Genomic DNA, 19,380 nt, shown 5'->3' with positions numbered 1-19,380 from the left:
TATGAATTGCTTTTTCCTTCTTCACAATTTCACAGACAGAACATTTGTTCTTATTGTAGATCTTAGCAATCTTAGCATATAATTTTTTCCTTTAAGTTGAAAACTTTCACCTTTTCACTTCAAGAAAGCACTTTAATGGCTTCTCTTTGGCATCTCTGAGCTGCCAGCATCACTACTCTTGCACTTTGGGGCCATTACTAACTAAAGGAGTATTATTCAGCTATAAAGAAGAAGGAAATAGTACCCTTTGCAACAATATGGATGGAACTAGAGAACATTATGCTAAGTGAAATAAGTCAATCAGAGAAAGACAAATATCATATGATCTCACTTATACATGGATTCTAAGGAACTGAATGGATGGGAGAAGTGGATGGAGATAGTCTCAGAGACACAGAGGAAGAACTGAGGGTTGCTAGTTGGGAGGGGGTGGGGATGAAGGAGAGGGGAAGGGATGAGACAATACAAATTGGTAATTGCAATATGGCCTCAGGGATAGAAAAAGACAGTCCGAGGAATATAATCAATAATGTTGTAAATATTTCTTAGGGGGCCAGATGGACCCATGTCCTGTTGGGGAGTCCACTTCATAGTCGATGTAGAGGCCTGACCACCGCATTGTATTTCTGAAGCTGATGTTGAATAATATAGTATGTCAACTATAATTATATATATATACATATAGTCTCGGGACATGGAGTAGAGAGCGGGAACGGATTCAATGGAACTGTAATAGATAAGCATGATATCGGGGATGGGAGGGCAATAGATGGGGGGAGGCGGGTTGTTACTTTGTGAGGGTGAAAATGGTAACTATTGCATTGTTCTGTACACCTGAAACTAACAATAAAAATAAATAAATAAATAAATAAATAAATAAATAAATAATAAATAAATAAAGTAAAGGTGACCTGAACACAAGCACTGCAAGACTGGGATCAGTTGATCCGATAACCGAGAGGCTACTAAGTGACTAACGGCGGGAGCGTATAAGCATGGAGACGCTGGACAGAGGGGTGATGCACGTCCCAGGCGGGACACAGAGCAGGATGGTGCGAGATTGCATCACATTACTCAGAATGGCTCGAAATTTAAAACTTATGAATTGTTTATTTCTGGAATTCTCCATTTAATATTCTTAGACTGTGGTTGACCGTGGGTAAGTGAAACTGGAAAATGTAACTGTGGATGAGGGGGACTACTGTACTTCACCTCACTGCAGCTAGAGCTCTGTCAGGGGCTGTGCCTGCTTGGGGTGCAGCCAGGGGTGGGGTTGGGGTATGAATGTGACTCGGTGGCCTGGAGACAGGCAACAGGTAGGTCTGTGATGTGCGCACATCTGTGTCCCCAGGCCCCTGGAGAGACTGCCTGCAGGCTCTGGAGGACGGCCATGACACCAGCTCCATCTACCTGGTGAAGCCAGAGAACACCAACCGTCTCATGCAGGTGTGGTGCGACCAGAGACACGACCCCGGGGGCTGGACCGTCATCCAGAGGCGCCTGGACGGCTCTGTCAACTTCTTCAGGAACTGGGAGACATACAAGGTGAGAACTGCAGGCTTATCTGTGCTGCCCACAAAGAGACCAGCCCACCTCGAGAGGTCTGAATGACCAGAGGGAAGGTGTGAGCTGACCTGTCAGGGTCTGTGCAGCCCCAAACAGTAACCATCTGAGGCAAGGACACCGACAGGGCCATTTCTGCAAACCCACAAGGGATGGTGAGGACCAGTAGCTCCTTCCCTGCCTGCCACTCACCACGGCTGCATGGCCACAATGGGTGTGTGTGTGGGAGGGGGGTCTAGACCACCAAGCCCCGCAGATGGGGTGGTGATTTAGAAATGCTGGTGTGCGGTGGCCCCTCACTGCAACCTGGGTGTGGGGAGCATCCTACTCCTGGCTGGGGCTTCCTTGGGGAAAGACCTGGTCTCACAGCCCAGAAGAAGCGAATCCCAAGGCTCTCAGACCCCGGGGAAGCTCCCAAGGAAACTGCGAGTACGCAGTCCTAATTCTAGGGCTCCTCCTCTCAGCTCCCAATCCCCAGGGGTTGGATGCTGACCCTCATAGTAGGAGAGGCTGCTACTGCCCCCTCCTCCGGACAAACAGGTGGCACTACGGCCAGCCAGCCAGAGCAGCTCAGTGCACTGGGTGCCCGCCACGGGCCAGGCACCCCCAAGGGCTTCCATTTAGTACCTCATTTAGTCTCACATCAACCCGAGGAGGGAGATACCAATAACGACCCAGTTTATGGATGAAAAAGTTAAGTCACTTGCTCGGGGCCGCACAGCTGGGAATGAGAGGGCAGTGTCCAGAGCCTAGGCCTTGGACAGCAAAGCCGACAAACCCCCTTGGCCGGGGCGCTTGCCCGTGGCTGGCTCTGCCGTGCCGCCTGCCTGTCCTGGGTGCCCTCCAACCCACCTCTGTGCCAGCCTGTGTCTTTGCTTTCTCCTCTTTCCCCTCTGCCTCCTAATGGAGCGCTTCCTGCAGACTCACTCCCTAACGCTTCCTGCCTCCTGTCTGTATTCTCTTTCTCAGAGGCAGTAGAGCACAATGGTTAAGGCCGGGTTCCTGGCTCAAATCCTGGCTGACACTCTGTGACCCTGGCCCTCTCTGGGTTTCAGTTCACCCATTCTAGAGAACATAATAACAGCACCTAGCTCTTAGAGTTGGCATGACGATTAATAAAATAACCTACGTAGAGTCCTAATAACAGTGTCAGCACACCAAAATGCCAGTACAGTGGTTAGTGAGCTAAACACTAGCTATTATCAATATTATCAATGACTCCACCTATTTTCAGTGGATTTTTCTTTCTTCAGTGGCCACCATTCACCTGGTGACTCCCCAAATGACATGTAAAAACAGTAACAAAACCACCGGATTTTAGACCTAGGAGAGAGCCCGGGTGGCTGTGGCACATGATTGTCACACCTCACACTCAGAGGTCACATGGGACTCTCACGCATAGCCCGCCCCTGGGAAGAAGACCAAAGCTCAGGGAAGGGAAGGGATCTGTCCAAGGAGCTCTTGTTGCATGCCTACTGTGTGCTGGGCTCTCCATTTACTGCATCACATGTGTCCCCACACGACCGTGAGGGAGGGCAACACAGCCCCTCTCGTGTTTACACAGTGCCCAGCACGGACCAGGCGATCTCTCAACAGTCTTGATGATGCATGACTGAGGCTCAGCGAGGCGCGTGGCTCATCGAGTCACAGCCGGGCAGAGCAGGGATTTGAATCCGGGCCCCTCTGCCCAAGGCTGAGCATCTGGCAGCTGGGCCCTGCTGGCCGAGAGTGCTGCGTGCTCCTCACTAACGCTCTCCCACGTTTTCCCCAGCAAGGGTTTGGGAACATTGATGGCGAATACTGGCTGGGCCTGGAGAACATTTACTGGCTGACAAACCAAGGCAACTACAAACTGCTGGTGACCATGGAGGACTGGTCTGGCCGCAAGGTCTTTGCAGAATATGCCAGCTTCCGCCTGGAGCCTGAGAGCGAGTATTATAAGCTGCGGCTGGGGCGCTACCATGGCAACGCTGGTGACTCCTTCACCTGGCACAACGGCAAGCAGTTCACTACCCTGGACAGAGACCATGATGTCTACACAGGTAGGACCAGTGGAGTCAAACCCAGGTGGAGGACAGGGCAAAGCCATCAACCAAAGCCAGAGCCCTGGACTCCAAGGCCCAGCTGCCTGCCCACAAAGGCCAACTCCTGCACCCTCTGCCCATAGATTCCCTTTGTAAAGCTGGGTCAGAGTGGCACTTATAAAAAGGGAAAGGGAAAGGGGTGTATGAAAGACACATTCGAGGGTCAATCTGGGTGCGCTCGCATTACCTCTCTGCCTGAGGCACCAGGTGTTAGGGCTGCATGTCCCCACAGGCTCTGGGCCATACGCCCTGGGTGTCGACACTGCCCCCACCCCCCACCTCACCAGCTCTGTGTCTTGGGCCTGCTGCTTAATCTCTCTGGGCCTCGGTTTCCACGTCTGCAGCTGAGGACAATGACTGCCTTGCAGGGGTGTGGGAAGGTCAGAGAGAAAGTACCCGAGCTCTGTCCGAGACTTGGCAGGTAGTCGGGGCTCGGGCCAGGGGGCTCTCTTTTTTATTACCGCAGCGGCATGCACTGTCAGTGCCCAGTTGGGAGGGCGCCAAGTAAGAGAAACCAGGTAGGAGAGGCGAAGTGCCCTGTCCAAGATCACAGCCTCACACTGGGTCTTTAGTAGAAGTCTTTATTAGATTTAAAACAAGAAAAGAAAAGAAACCAAGGGAGGAAACAGAACATTATAACCCCACAGTTCAAGTCTCCCGAGGCCCCACACCCCCGTTCCTTGAGATGAGGCCCTAGCTGGTTGCAAAGTCAGCGAGGCCTCGCTCCTCCCTGAGGGGACCCTGCCTCCAGGCCAAGGCTGTCGCTTTTCAGGGGCAAACCTGGCCCCCTCCCGCCCCAGCTCCCCATGTAGTCCTGGTCTGAAGGCTGATCCCTCCCCTTTGAGGACCGTCCCAGGAGCTACCTGCACTTCAGGTAAGCTCTGCTGCCTACACAGAGGAGGGAGGTCCTCACTCCAGGGCCCCGTGGCAGCCACACTCCAGCAGATGGTTCCCACATCAGGGGACATTTAGAGACCTCTACCAGCTCACTGCTGGAAGGGCAGGAAAATGACCCTTCGAGCTGATGAGACGCTGGGGACAATGGCGCTGGTACAGGGAGAGGACTGCTCTGTGACCCCCACCATCAGGCTTGTCAGGCAGCACAGTCAGTGGACAGTGAGGAGGTGAGCTCCCGGGCCCTGGAGGGGTCTCGCTGGCAGGTGGGGGGCTGGCTGTGGCTACCAAGGGCTCTCTCTGCTCTCTGACACTGCCACTTGGTCCTGTGGCCTCAAGTCGTGGCCCAGAGGAACCCGAGAAACATGCTGGGAAAACCTGGGCTGCAGGGGCTCTGAGGTGCCCGGGCTGAGTCTCTCGTCAGCTTTCAGCCTTGGCCGGCCTGCTCCCTCCTCACCTCATCCCAAGGCCTCAGCAGGAGAAGGGCTGCCAGTCCCCACCAGGCCCCCCACCCACAAACTTGACTGGAGCCGCCCTTCCTCTGAGTCAGGGTCCCCTTCCTAGGCCTGATCAGAAGACTGGGGCCCCCCTCTTCTGACTAAGAGCAGCCTAGGCGGACAGTGGCTCCCCTCCCCCGCCGCCCCATGGAGGGCCGAGCCCCTGCACGCCACTTGCACCTTGCACACACTTGGACTGCTGTCCCGGGCAGCTTGTCGTCAAAAATCCAGTATGATGTGACAGTGCCCAAAGGTTCATGAAAATATCTTTCTTTTGAGAAATAATAAAAAAATATATATATTTGGCTGGAATACAGGCTGGGGAGGAATAGAGGAGAATTTTCTCTTAAGCACCTCCTTTGTCATCCTATAAAGACTCTTGATCCAACAGTTTCAACTCTTAAAAAAATTCCTAAGAAACACCCTTTTGCCTTCTGCCCGCCCACCTCAGGCCATTTCCGTTTTCCAATAAGCCTGTGGTGTGGCGTCCTCCCCAGCACTTCCCCTGCATGGAGCCCAGGGCTAAGTGCTGAAATGCGTGCCCTCACTCAATCCCCACCGCAGCCCTGTGCGGGAGGCATTACGTTGATCCTCATTTCACATAAGAATTCAGTGACTTGTCTGAGATAACACAGCTCGTTAGCCAGAAGGCCGAGCCTCAAAGACAGGTCTGAGCAGGTCTGAGGCCTGGTCCACCTCTCAAGCCTTCTTGCTGCAAATGCCCCCAGGGGGGTCCTGCTGAAGTCCCCAAGCAAACTGGCCACGGGGAAAGCCTAAGGCCTCCTCCCCGAGACCTTCTCACTCCCTTCTCTCCTGCAGGAAACTGTGCCCATTATCAGAAAGGAGGCTGGTGGTATAACGCCTGCGCCCACTCCAACCTCAACGGGGTCTGGTACCGCGGGGGCCATTACCGGAGCCGCTACCAGGACGGAGTCTACTGGGCTGAGTTCCGAGGAGGCTCCTACTCGCTCAAGAAAGTGGTGATGATGATCCGGCCCAATCCCAACACCTTCCACTAAGCAGCGCCCCTCCTGACCTCTCGTGGCCTTCACCAGGAGCTTGCCCCGGCCACGCTGGCCCCAGCACAGAAAGCAACTGCCCGCCAGTTCGCCTTGGGGCTGGGAGGCTGGGACACTGGGTTCTGATTTCCCACATCACCGTGGCAGATAATGGAACTGAATGGATACAGTATTCTCTCCCTACCACTTTTCTTCATACCAGACAGCCCCTCATGTTTCCAGACAGGGCAGGACTGCAGACCAGCCTCATTTAAATAAGTTAAGGCCCTACAATAAAAACGCAACTGCAAAATACCTTCCTAACATACACGTGTATGAGCCGACCTTGTGCACTTATGTGCACAGCACATATATATATGCATTTAGATATATGCCACATGTCATATATCTAGATACATATAAAGGTTTGCCTTATATACCTGAATACACACATATTCCGTTCTCACAGGTTGAAGCTCTTACCAATAGCATTGCTTTTAGGAGACCAGCATTTCATTCTGTTGTGTTACTTGAGTCAAAGAGCAGATCCCAGACTGTATAGCTCCAATTCACAGCATTATCCTTGGCATCCATGTGCCTGGATTCTTCCAGGAATGTCTACAATGCTATTCTCTCACATAGGGGTTCTCAACTTCCTTGCTTAAGAACCCCCCTGGGCACCTAATCAAATTTCAAAAACCCCTCCATCTCCATTTCTACATTTTTCCCCATTCTCAGGACTTTCACCATCCATCCATCCATGCACCCATCCATCCATCCATCCATCCACCCACCCATCCATCCACCCATCTATCCATCCATCCACCCATCCATGCACCCATCCATCCATCCATCCATCCACCCACCCACCCACCTGTCTGTCCATCTATCCATGCATCCATGTATCCACTTATTCGCTCGTTCAATAACGCTCAGTAACTGCCTTGTGTGTGTCCATCCTTAGCCACTTGTACTGCCGGGCACCTTTGCGGCTCTTCTTCACTCTGTGCCTGCTTTCTCCTTGCCTTCGCCGTCACACATGCTTTCTCTCTAGGCACGATTCCTTAGCCTCTGAGTGGGAAACAGTCTGGGCGCCAGGTTTCTGGTCAGGAAAGGGCAGGCCAGGCCCAAAAGCTAACGACCGGCCACATAGATAATGTATTCGCAGTTTTGTATTTTCCATTCACACTTTAGCCTACATGTCATTTTAACCTTCACAGAAATAATAACCTACCTTGCCCAGGAGACATTCAATTGAAGAGACATCATCATCTGATCGTTGGGACCCCCAAATGGCTACAGACCAAAGGTCCCAAGCTCTCAGGCCAACTAGAGTCCTCATCTCGTCCCCCAAACTACACTTCCCCGGAGAATGCAGGTGCCGCAAAAATGAGAACTTGCTACTTCTTGTGAGTTACTGAATAACCCGGGGCCACCAGCCCCCATAGTTGGTGCATTACAGCACATGGTTGGTGGCTTTCCAAGTCCTGCTGGCCATGAGGTGTCAGACTCAGCACTATCAGGACCACTGCCAAGCAGGGAGCAGGAGCTGAGACAAGGGGAGGCCCTTCCGGTGGGCGTGTGGGTCGGAGGGTGCGAGATGTTGGAACACTTGGTACTGTCCATGTCTGGGTGTATGCCTGTTACCTCAGCATTCTCACAAAGTGTACCATGTAGCATGTTTTGTGTATATAAAAGGGAGGGTTTTTTTTAATATATTCCCAAATTAGCCTTGTAATGACACAAATCTGCAATAAAAGCCATCAGTGCTATTTGAATGTATCTGCACTGTGTGTTATTGTTTTAGAATGTCTGTCTGGGATCTCCTCTATCAGAGCCTCTTTAAATAAAACCAGAAAGAGATTCAACACCAGGGACGTACACCAACATCATTTAAATCACACTCTCCCTAGCTTTGGTGTCCACTTATGCCGCCAGGAGTCCCATGACAGTAGCTCAGGCCCAGATGGCTCTCAAACTCCACCTCCTTACATCCAGCTGTGTCCTGGATGTCCTGGAAACACCTCATAGGCAGTGCAATTAACACCTAAAGCACCTTCCTCCAGGTCTGGTCCCATTCCACCAAACGGCACCATCGACTCAATTGCTCAGGTCAAAAATAAGGCCCTCTCCCTCCCCCTCACCAAGGTGAACCCATCCCTCCATCCAAGCCCTCTCCTCTGCCTCGTTTCCTCTTCCATCAGCTACCGCAACAGGCTCCCCACGAGACCAGGAGTCTTGTGCCTCCGTCTCCCTCCTGCCAATCCATCTTCCACACTAACCACCAGAACCACCTTCCTGTCAAACAAATCCATGCATTGGGAAGTGTCTACAAGCATGACAGGAAACCCAAAAACCATAAAGGAAAAGACTAACGGACATAACGAAAGAACGCCCCAAGTTTTATGCCCTCTGAGACACAAAACAAAATATAACTGAGACTAAAAGGCACATGTTAAACAAGAGAAAAATACAGGATTAACATTCATGCAACACCAAGAACTCTTTCAAATTAGGAAGAAAGATACAAACACTGTGATAGAAAACTTGGTAACATACACGAACACATTAAAAGACTCACAAATGGCCAGTAAACAAGAAAAACGCCCACCTCAGTAATAACCAGAGTGGTGCATTAAATCAAGCCTAAACCACCACATGGTGCCTATTGGATTGGCAAAGATGAGAAAGATGTCAGTCTCCATGTTGACAAGGGGATGGAGAAAAATATGCTCTGTACGAAAGTATAAATTGATTCAATATTTTCAAAGAGAATTTGGCAATGCATATAACAGAATTTGAAATGCACATACACTTTTGGACCCAACGATCCCTCTTCCTAATGACCGTACAAGAGCTTTTTCTAGCAAAGTTGTAGATGGGGAGAGCCTGGTGTTTGCTGACACCCATTATGTGCCTGGACTTGGACTTCTGTTTTCCTGTGTAACCCTCATACCAGCCTGTGAAGGGAGGCTGCTCTTCTCACTTCATTGAAGAAGAGAAAATGAGGCTGACGGTCACACTGCTGGTAAAAATGCCCCAGGGGCAGTTAACCCAGAAGGTTCTGGGTAAAAGGCACTAAGTATGAGTTCTTAACTCCCTTCTCCCAAAACCCAAGTCAGTTTTGAAGGTTACAGTGAAATCCGGATGCTATCTGATAAGAGTATTTCAACGCTGGCCTACACCATAGCCACCTCCCCCCACACACTCGAGTGGAGTGTGTGGGATAGAAGGTCGACGGCCAAGGAAAACAGGGTCCAACCTCTCCGGTCACCGGTCTTGGGTCCAAAGTCCAAAGCAGAGAGTTCTGGGAAGCCCTGCTGGACGAGGAGGAGCCACCCTTTTTCTAAGCTAGTTGGCATCTAAACAAAAGCAGGCTGTGACACCAGCTGTTTCTCCCAATCCCCACCTCAACCCCCAAATCTGAGTCTTGGTCAAATCATATATGAGTACCTCCTGGCTATACGGAAGGAGGGGAAGGAATAAGCCCATCAGAGATGGGAACCCACTCTCTTTAGAGATAAATGGGGGGAGGGTGCAGCTGACCAAACCAACAGCATCAAAGGAGAGAATAAGGAGGTGAGAGAGCTGAGCTCAGGTGCACTCGCCTTAGTGCCCAGTGAGCAGCTCCACCCACCAGCAAACACAGCCAGTCAGTACCCCTGGGTCTGACCAACCCACTCAACAGTCTTCCTCCCCCTCACCCATCCTGCCCGGTGACCGTTAAGGCTCACGGTCACAGGAGTCCTGCTGCTACTTAAGGTCTCCACGGTGAATGCATCTGTGGACCCAGAAGGCAGTCAGTGAAACCTCAGCCAAACCCCCATGTCCCAGTTTGAGCCAGTACCTTAGTCACTGGAGGGGACCCACCTGCTGGGCTCGTGTAGGGACACAGCAGGAAGACAGTGATGTTCTCCAAGCAAGTGACACTGAACAGGACCCCGACCTCCAAATCTGGCCAATTTGAGCAAGATGGAAAGAGAGCCTTCAAACTACTGAAAACAATGTCTATGGGCATCTACCATGCACTTTCTCCAAAGATGCTCTTTGGGAGCTCAAGGGGTCTTCCCTAATCTCCCAAGACCACCTCTCGTCTGTTTTCTAGTCTTGTAAAGACTCTTGGTTACCGTAAGAGAGAGCCAGCCAACTGGATTCAGCACAAAAGGGGACATTTTAAGTGTAGCGAAATGTTAACCAGGCACTCTTTCTGCCTCAGCTGTGTCTAGACTCCACAGTACACTGCCAAGTATCCCACATTCTAGCAGGTGCAAGGCCATCCCTGCAGGGGGTGGCCCCAGATTGGTGCTACAGCATGAGATCACTGCCCGCCTGCAGCCTGAAGTGCAAAAAAAAGCATCCTGGGGTGGGGGTGAGTGGTTCCCCACCACCACCGGGAGGGTGGGCTCCCCATCACCCTAAGTCAAGTGAGAGGGACTCCAAGGGTCCATTCTGAGAGTTTGGCATAGGCCAGCATCAGCACGGTGATCTGACTCATGCCTCAAGTCTCCGGGCCCCAGGCCGAGCGCAGTGAGAAACTGACCGCACTGGAAGCAAACAGCAAGCCTGCTGATGGGGGCAGGGGAGGCAAGGATACACGTCTCCTAGGAAGCAGAGGGCAGCCGGATGGGCGGTGGGGGGTAGGGACAGTGCAGCTGGCCCAGGAGCCAGGCAGGGAATTGTAAGTGGTCAGCTGGAGAAGCATTACCCCCTTAGGGCCACTGAGTCAGAGAGCCCAGGAGGGAAAGTCTGAAGAAGCGGCAGCAAAAGTGGGGGGTGGTGGTGGAGGGGGGGAGACAGCACATGGGTACGAGCTCTGGATTACGACCAAACCAGCCACAGAAGATGGCCCCCTTACACTTCACTTCTCCCTCGCCCCTGTTCCAACCCCAAGGGCCACACCCATCGGTCAGCAAGCCAGGAGGCAGCAGGACTGCGGGATTCAGTGAAGAGGCTGCCGTGTGGCCTCCCCCACCCCAGGCCTCCAGGTCTGGTCTGGCTTTAGGAGTCCAGACTTCCGATTACGACACTGGACTGGCTGGAATGACGTGACTGCTAGAACGTGACCATTAGGTCGTATCCTCTGTGGATACAGGAGGCAACAACTGGGCTTTTTCATGCCTAGCAGCGGAAAGACAAAGGGGCCTGCTAAGTTTTCAGCGTCAATTGGGAATAAAACTAGCCCACAGAGTAGGCTGGAAAGGACACTGGGGAAAAAATAAAGTGGGTTTCTTCTTACACCTGACTGGGTCCAGCTCATTTAATAAGCTGGTTACATAAGGACACGAGGTGCCTCCCGGGGTCCATGAGCAGGGACGCAGCTGCGCCTCACGAGGGCCAGGAACCAGAAACTGCCTGGAAAGCCTTCAAGAGGCCAGGCAGCAGCCTTCGCAGCCCCCTCCCTTTCCTTTTCCTCTTCCCTTGCTTGCAGGGTCTCTTTCTCTGTTTCTCTCTGTCCATCTGCTGTTCCTGGCATGAACTCCTGAGCTCACATGTCCTCCTGGTCTGAGTGCCAGGGGGCTTACAAGCCCCTCTCCATTCCAACGCTAACTCCGACTGGCCCCTGGGGGTGGGAGTCCACCTCAATCCTATCAGCTCTGCCTCAGAGGGAGGCAGGTGGAAGGAACACTGCTGCTGGAGTTCAGATCTGTGGGAGAAGTGGGGGAGTTCCCAGGTTCCCAGAAAAGGAGGGGTCACAGGCTGGGTCTGTATTCAAAAAGTGTCTAGACTAAACTCAGCTGTTGTTGGTCCCCATCCCCTCCAGGGACCATGTTTTGCCAGCTAGATGGATTCCGTGCCACTACTCATTAGGCCGGGTTCTATTCCCCAGCCCCACCCCAGAAAGCAGGCCCAGCCGGGTCACTCAACCCGACACCTGGTTGTGCCCAGAGGGGGCCTCTTCCTGCCCTTGCTGGATACACCAAGTTTCTCAACAGTCTCTGTGGATACGGGAGCAACAAGGTCCCCACCACGGGGCGTCTTCCTGGCAGCATTTGCTCTGGATAACACTCACACCATCTACCATCTGTGGGATGCTTTCCATGTACCGGGTACCGTGTATGTCTCTTTAAACACTCCCAACAACCCCGTGAGGTGGGTTCTACAATTACCCCCCCCACTCCCCCCTGCTTCGACACAACAGAAATTGAGGCTCAGAGATGTAAGTGACTTGACCAAAAACATACAGCCTGGGACACTCAGGATTTGAGCTCCTGCCTTTGCAGCATTAGATCACTGTCCCCAGGGATGAAATGAAACGACTAGGGCTCCTCTCCCCCCATCACCACTCCATACTATGTCTAAGAACTGTGGCGGCGTGGAGCCTCCTGCCCACAGAGCGGGTATGTGAGGCAGCTGGCCAGGCTGGCTGTGCAGACACAGCTGGATGAACAGTAAGTAGGTCCCCAGATGTCAGAACACCAGTTCAGGGACGTTTGCCCAATTTATTTCAGAGCAGCGGGCAGGGCGCAGAACAGAGGGCAATGATGGAACATATTTCACAGCTCCTTGGGGCTTACAGCCCTTGGCCAGGCGAAAGCTGCTGGGCCCTGCCTTTCTCCCTTCCTTTTGTAAGACAAGAGAGCCACCTGTCCTACAACCTACAGACTCGGCCCCACGCTTTGGCACTCATAGTGTCCCATTTGTGGCTGTCACCTTGTGCACCAGTTCTATCAGGTACAAGTCCTGGTCCCCATCGTCTGGTAACTGGGTCCCTGATGTGGCGGCTCATCTCCCATCTCCATGCCTTCAGGCCTGAGCAAGCCCTAGTCTGGGATTCACCACTAGTGGACGTAACGTCACCATGACATTCAAGTGTTCCCGTCTCTCCTGACCTGGGGCATCCTGGGCCAGTTCAGCCCACACATGCAGGCAGAGATAATTCCTCCCATCTGTGCAGCCTTCCCAAAGCACTTCCACACACAGGACCTCCAGGGTGGCGGGCCATGTGGCTGTCTCGTCCCCTGCTCATCCGCTGATGGTCATGGTAAATATGGCTCCAAGGGCTGGTCTAGGGGTGCTCCCTTCCTCCTGCTTCAGCATATGAATCCTCCTGAGGCTGAGGGGCATCTCACGACTGAAGAGAGCTCCCACATTTGCCCTGACACTTAGCACAGCTGGGGGTGACCCAGAGCCTGGAAGGGCAGCTACCACAGAGGGGACAGGATTAGGACTCCCTTCCAGGGCTATGTGATGACAGAAGCCGGCACCCTAGTCATCGCAGAAAAGGAAAAGAACTAGAAGAAGCACATAGCCTCCTTGGAACCCGAAATGCTGACCGAGCCCCAAGCAAGTGTGCCCGGGGAATGGGTTTCTGTCCCTGCTCTCCACGGGAAGCGACGGCCAGGCAGCATTTCCTCATCGATTAGGGCAGTGCAGAGCTGGGTCGGGACCCAGGGCCAGGGATTAAGGACAAACACGAAATTCGATGCAGAAGCAGGAGCAGAGGGTGGCTGAGCAGTTGGGTGGGAGGCCTGAAGGCCTGGCTGCCTGCCCCAGGCCCAGGAGAGTCCAGGGGGCGCATGTTTGAAGTAGAAAAGCAGCTTCTCTGCCAAGAGCACAAAAAATCAGTGGGTAGAGAAGTGTGTTACAACAAGATGCCATCTTTCCACTTTCATTTTATCTTAAATAAAAATGGCTGGTAATAGCCAGTGCTGGTTAGAGGGAGGAGACCGGCGCGCTCACACTCTTGCTGGAAGTGTAACTGCAGCTTCCCCGCGGGTACTCCAGAGTCGCTATCAGAAAACACAGGCGCCAACTGCTCTGTCCCAGCAATTCCACTGCTAGCACCCAGTGTCTCAGAAACACTCTAATGAGCAAAGGCACAGGTATGAGGATGTTCTCCACTGCTGATCTTCAACGGCAGAAAGGAGAAACAGCCTAAATGTTTATCAGCTAGGGCATGGCTAAACACATCCGCACACATCCAGGCACCCCCGACAATCACCCACACGTTTGGGGTACCAGGGAGCCACTGGGGAGAGTGAAGGAGTTCTGTTTTTGCGTCACTGAGTATCTACGACACTGTAAGCAGAACAAGAAGTAAGGTGCAAAACAATACCTGTAAAATGTTCCCATTTTGGTCAAAAAAGCACAGCATCATTCGCACACACCCCCGGGGACATATATTCATTATGTAGATGGAGATTTCTGGAAAGATACACACCAGCTGTTAACAGTGGCTGCCTCTGGGGTGTAGGAGAGGAGGAAGTGATTTCGCTTTTTACTTTAGAGACATTTTTTCAGTGTGAATGAGGTTTACAACAAGCAACATGTTACTTCTGTAATTTAAAAAGGTTTTAAGAGAAAGAATGGGTGCTAAATGCCACTGCTGGGCACAGCCTCCCCGGGCGGCCTTGTCTCCCCTGAGCAGGCATTCCGGGATGTCTGAAGGTCCGGACACACGACACTGTAAGGCTGGCATACACTTGCTCAGGGCACCGCAGCCTTTCAGAGGGTGACGGTCAGGCCCTTCTCCGCACCTTCCTTCCTCAGAGAGCTGTAAGAGTTCATCACCTCTCAAAGTAGCAACCACATCCTCGGTCCTACAGGATTTCCTCCCCTCAAAATTAGCTTCTCAGAGGAACCTAGCACTTCCTTCTGCCCTGCAGGTCAATCTCAGAGTCTTCTGTGTGCTGAGTTTTACAGCTGGTTTGTCCCAATAGAGATGGGGCAATAGAGTAATAAAGGTGGGGTAGTGATAGATTGCAATGTACTAGTTATCCCCTGCTGTGTGACAGATTGCCCCCAAACTTAGCAGCCTACAACAATAAATATTTTGCAGTTCAGCAGGTCAGGAATTGGAGTGTATCTCAGCTGGGTGCCTCTGGCTCAAGGTGTCTCAGCAATGTTGTCAGGCTGTTGGCTGGGTTGCAGGCTCATCTGAAGGCTCCACCCACTTAGGGAGGGTCTGCTTTCAAGCTCACTCACAGGCTGTTGGCAGGTCCGATCCCTGACCACACTGGGCCTCTCCACAGGACTGCCAAGCGCATGGCAGCAGGATTCCCCCAGGTTGTGATCCAAGAGAGAGAAAGAGGGAGCAAGCACCCAACATAGAAAGCACAGTCTTTTTACAATCCAATCTCGGAAGCGACGTCCCATTATTTCTGTCATATTCTATTTGCTCAGCCCACGCGCAAAGGAAAGGGATTACACAAGAACATGAATACAAAAGGGGCAGGAACCATGGGCGCCATCTCACAAGCTATCTTCCACATGAAATCTTTCAGATGCTCAGAGCATTGTCTTAGCTCTCCTCTCCGAAACAGTGCCAGGCGTCCCAAAGGCCCCAGGTTCTTCTTGAGGATGGAGAAACTCACTAGTCTTTCCTCTACCCCTGACCCTTTTCTTCTGTAGGGCTGGCTGAGCCTGGGCGGGCCCTTGGTCTCCATCTTACGCCCCTGTTCCACACAGGAGAGTCCCTGGAGACATTCCTCGTAGCCCACTCTCCTGGCTTCCCCAGAGGGCAAAGGCCTGTTAGAGGGAACCCCTGGCACATTCTGGGATTGACGGTTGGACACTGGGGCCAGGTCTGGGTTTGAGCACTGCTCTCACCACTTCCTTAGCCTGAGTCTTGTTGAGCTTCTGCACCTGTGAAATAAATAAAAAATAGTGCCTCCCTCAGAGGAAGCAGCGTTGGGAGCATTAAATGAGATAGTGCCGGTCAAGTGCTCGGTGCTATGCCTGTGCCGAGGTGAAAGAATTACCATGAGTTGTTGCCATTACTGTTATTAGCTTCTAATTAGAAATCCAAAGACTAAAGGTCAGAGAGGACCAGGCATCCTGCGGAGTGCGCAGACTTCCTGCTAGGAAAACACGTTCTCCTGCACAACATGGGCTTCTATTCTCACCTCCTTTTAGCGGATCAGACAAAACTTTCTGACCCAGAGAAAAGCTGACTGCAGGTCCTCTGTGTGCCCCAGAAGGGACACATGTGACAAGGTGCTCAGCTCTGGGCAGCAAAGCATGCAGGAAACAAAGCCCTCCCCACCATGTTTTCCGCCCACACTGTTTCTCTCCATGGCGACAGAGATATTAAATGGAGGATGGATGCATAAGTTAGAGCTGGGTGGGACCCCAGCCAGAGCATGAGACCTTGAGTTAAACTTGGTATATCCGCCTGGCATATGACATTGGGTAAGTCATAAGTCAAATTGTGGCTTTTTTCATCCACAAAATGGGGATTTTAGTAACATCCACTGGCTTTTTGTAAAAATTGAGCAAGACTGTGAAGTCCCAGAGGAATATAAAGTTTAAAGTAACAAATCCTAAGGTTGAAAAAGTAAAGGCAAAGTTCTCTTGTGGAAGGGAGCAGTTGAAGATGCCATGTAGCTGACAACGCTATAAAATAATGGGAAAGGTTTCCTCCTCTGGGATGGGGGTATATGCCTTTGTGATTAGTCTGCTGACTGAGAAGCACATTTGAGATGAGTAAGAGGGCAGCTTTTCCCTGCTTGCTGGGATCCAGAGAGGGAGGGGGCCTCGTTTTGGGGAAGGGGAAACTTGATAAAAGGCTCTCCCGAGCCAGGGGAGGGAGGGCAACTGGTCGCCCCTGCAGCATCGGGCAAAGAGGAGAAAGGGCAGGGCCCATGGGCTCCAGAGCAGGCATTCCAAAACGCAGGCTTAAGCTTTTCTTCGTGGCACTGACATCCCCTTATCCATCACTAAGCTGTGCTGCCCCAGCTGAGGAAGGGGGAACCTGGTTCCACATAGGTCCAGCTGGAGAGACTGGTTAGGAAAGGCAGGCGATGACTGGGGGGAGGGGCCAGAGGTCTGGGGCCAGGCAGCCACCAGGATGGAGCTGTGGAACAAATGAGTATTCCTTGGGGATCCTTGGAAACACGTGGAGTGGGGGAACTGAGAAAAAAAAGGCTGGATGTCCTGCATGTGGAATGGAATTTTTCAGTTGAGCCTTAAAGGAAAGGATTACCCTTAATGCTGGCAAACTTGGGGACAGCGGGACAATATTGTGGTAACCCTGACTCGGAGCCATCAGACTTGGTCCTGGGGTAGTGGTGGCCCCACCAAAGAGACACAGCCACTGTAACCCGCGTTCTGGGAAGCGGAAGTGCTGCCCGCATCCATCAGCTCCATCCCTCCCGCCTCCTGCAGGCTGATCAGGGAGCAACTGTGCTTTCAGGGGGCCACCGCTCAAAGGCACACACTGATTCTCCAAGGCCAAGTACAGGGAAATGCCGTGTGTCTCCATCAGGTATAAGGGACATGCTCACTGACAGCTGTTTTATGTCTTTCCAAGGCTTTGCTCTAAAGTGAACTGTTTTTAAGGGCTTTCCCTCCCCCTCTAGCAATTTCTGAAATACAGTGACACACCACAGCTTCTTTCTGCATGGTTCCCCTACCTGGTCTTCCCTCCCCAGCCTGACCTCCTCAAAGTCATTCACATGCAGTAGGCAAAGGATGTATCCAATTGGCCATGCCCTTGCTTAAAACCCTCCCTGGTTCCTGACTGCTCTTGGAGTGGGGGCTGGGGGGTTGGGGGGTCAGAGCCTGAGCTCCCACTCCCAGTGTCTAGGCCCCAGGCGATCTCACCCCGCCCTTCCACTCCAGCTGCTTCTCATGATAGCCTCCCCCTCATTCTCTACTCTCCAGCCAGTTTTTCCAACAAACATGTTTTTCCCCACTTGAGGGTTCTTGCACAAGCTGCTGTCTTTGTCTGGCACGCTCACCTCCCACCCTTCACCCCGCTTATTCATCCCTTAGGGCTTCCCTCCAGAAAACCTTCTCTGGTGCCCCAGACCGGGTTGGGTCCCCCTTTATTTGCTTCTTTGCCTTTCCCCTCACAGTGCTCAGCTCACTTTTGGTTTCTTGTTCAATGCCCATGATCAGATCTGGGCTGTGAGCTCCACCAGAGCAAAAATGGTGTCTGGTGAGTCCATCGCCTGACGGAAGTGCCCACTGGTCATCTGATGACCAGCAGTGGGGACACCCCCACCATGGAGACGGCCTGGCACATGCCACCCTCAGGCTCAGAGTATGAGCCCCTCACTCACCTTGCTATTCTGGGGGCTTTGAGGCATCCGTGTAAACACTTCTTTGTGACCAATGACCACTTCTTTTTGAAAATCCTTTCAGATATCCAACAGCTTAGGTCTGTTTATTTTTCACTCAGAAACTACTAGCCTTTACTTTAAACTTCAGAACCCATCTTTGAAAATAAAGTCTTACTTTTTAAAAATGGAAGGGTTTGCTTATTTAAAGGAACAGCCTGGGTTCTAGAAATTCACTTCATATTTTAGGAGTCTGGGTAAACTCACTAAGAACGTCTATTGTCCTCTGACTATTCAGAGCTGTCAGAGGCCTGATTTTTGTTCCTTGAGAGGTTGCAATTTCCCACATTACCACCTATACTTTCAGAATCAGCTCTAAACATTTTAAAATCCATTGCACTCCTAATTTTATTTAGCTATTTCCTGGAGACAATTACAGGTAGTGAGACCCAAATACTCTCTAAGTCGATAAAGGTATTTAGAAATATATGGCACAGCCATTCTTCACAGCTCTCTGCCTACTTTTTGTCATTTAAATCGGAACTACATATTTACAGGGAATTGCCATCAGATAAAATTAAGCCACAAATAATTTACCTGACTACTTCCTACCACTATTTTTATACTTTGAAGTAATTGAAAGTTTTGGATACAAAGACTCTTATTTTTAAAATGTGGTTTTTCCCTCAGTGTTTTTTAAATTATATTTCACCAGAAACTCAGTGCACTAAAGTGTTCAATACATAAAATCTGCATTGAAATGGGTTGGAATACACACCCTCACGGTTAATAACAATTGCTAGTACTACGTAAGGGTATCTTTCCATGGAGTAAGAGACACACACGTGACTAGTCTCAGGAAACCAGTTAGCACAGAACCGCCCACAGAGGTTTAAAAGAACTATTATAAAAATAAAACCCATACTTGCTACGGAGGCAAATAACTGCTAACACAGCATTCGTGGAACTAACAAAGCAGCTGGCAATATCAGGGACTGACCTAACATCGCTCCCGAAGCGTGATTCCTTTTCCACACCTACAGTGAGGACTTTACCAAGGGGAAAAAAAGGGTTTCAGACATTTTATCCCATACTGTACTTTCCAGGAATTATGTCAATTCCTCTTTAGATAAACAAATCGAAACATGTTGGGTTTTCGAGAGGAATCCAGCACTGAAACCGCCACCTGGATTTGGGCAGTGTCTGTCCCTGGCAAGCAGACGTGCAGGTAGGGCCCCGAGCTGCCCTCAGGATGGATGGCCCCGGGGAGCCTCAGAATGGGAGCATGCTTCGCTCTTTTTAATGAAACTTTGGCGCCCCCATGGTAAACCTTCACATACTG

General features: G+C 51.5%; 2 protein-coding genes across 2 annotated transcripts in view; one reads left to right on the top strand and one right to left on the bottom strand.

Moving 5' to 3' along the window:
- Positions 1 to 7,818, top strand: part of ANGPTL2 (angiopoietin like 2) — a 35,968-nt gene extending 28,150 nt beyond the window's left edge. The window contains exons 3-5 of the mRNA XM_019636455.1: positions 1,352 to 1,545; positions 3,335 to 3,605; positions 5,858 to 7,818. Coding sequence (XP_019492000.1) covers positions 1,352 to 1,545; positions 3,335 to 3,605; positions 5,858 to 6,057 — 665 coding nt within the window. The 3' untranslated portion in view covers positions 6,058 to 7,818. The remainder of the gene's footprint in view (positions 1 to 1,351; positions 1,546 to 3,334; positions 3,606 to 5,857) is intronic.
- The window catches only part of RALGPS1 (Ral GEF with PH domain and SH3 binding motif 1), a 261,882-nt gene that overhangs the window by 125,857 nt on the left and 116,645 nt on the right, over positions 1 to 19,380 (bottom strand). The gene's annotated exons all lie outside the window — the stretch shown is intronic.

Source organism: Hipposideros armiger, unplaced genomic scaffold (genome assembly GCF_001890085.2).
Source record: "Hipposideros armiger isolate ML-2016 unplaced genomic scaffold, ASM189008v1 scaffold_3, whole genome shotgun sequence".
NCBI classification, from domain to species: domain Eukaryota; kingdom Metazoa; phylum Chordata; class Mammalia; order Chiroptera; family Hipposideridae; genus Hipposideros; species Hipposideros armiger.
The sequence above is the reverse complement of the archived record's forward strand: the minus strand, read 5'-3'. Positions and strand labels throughout refer to the sequence as shown.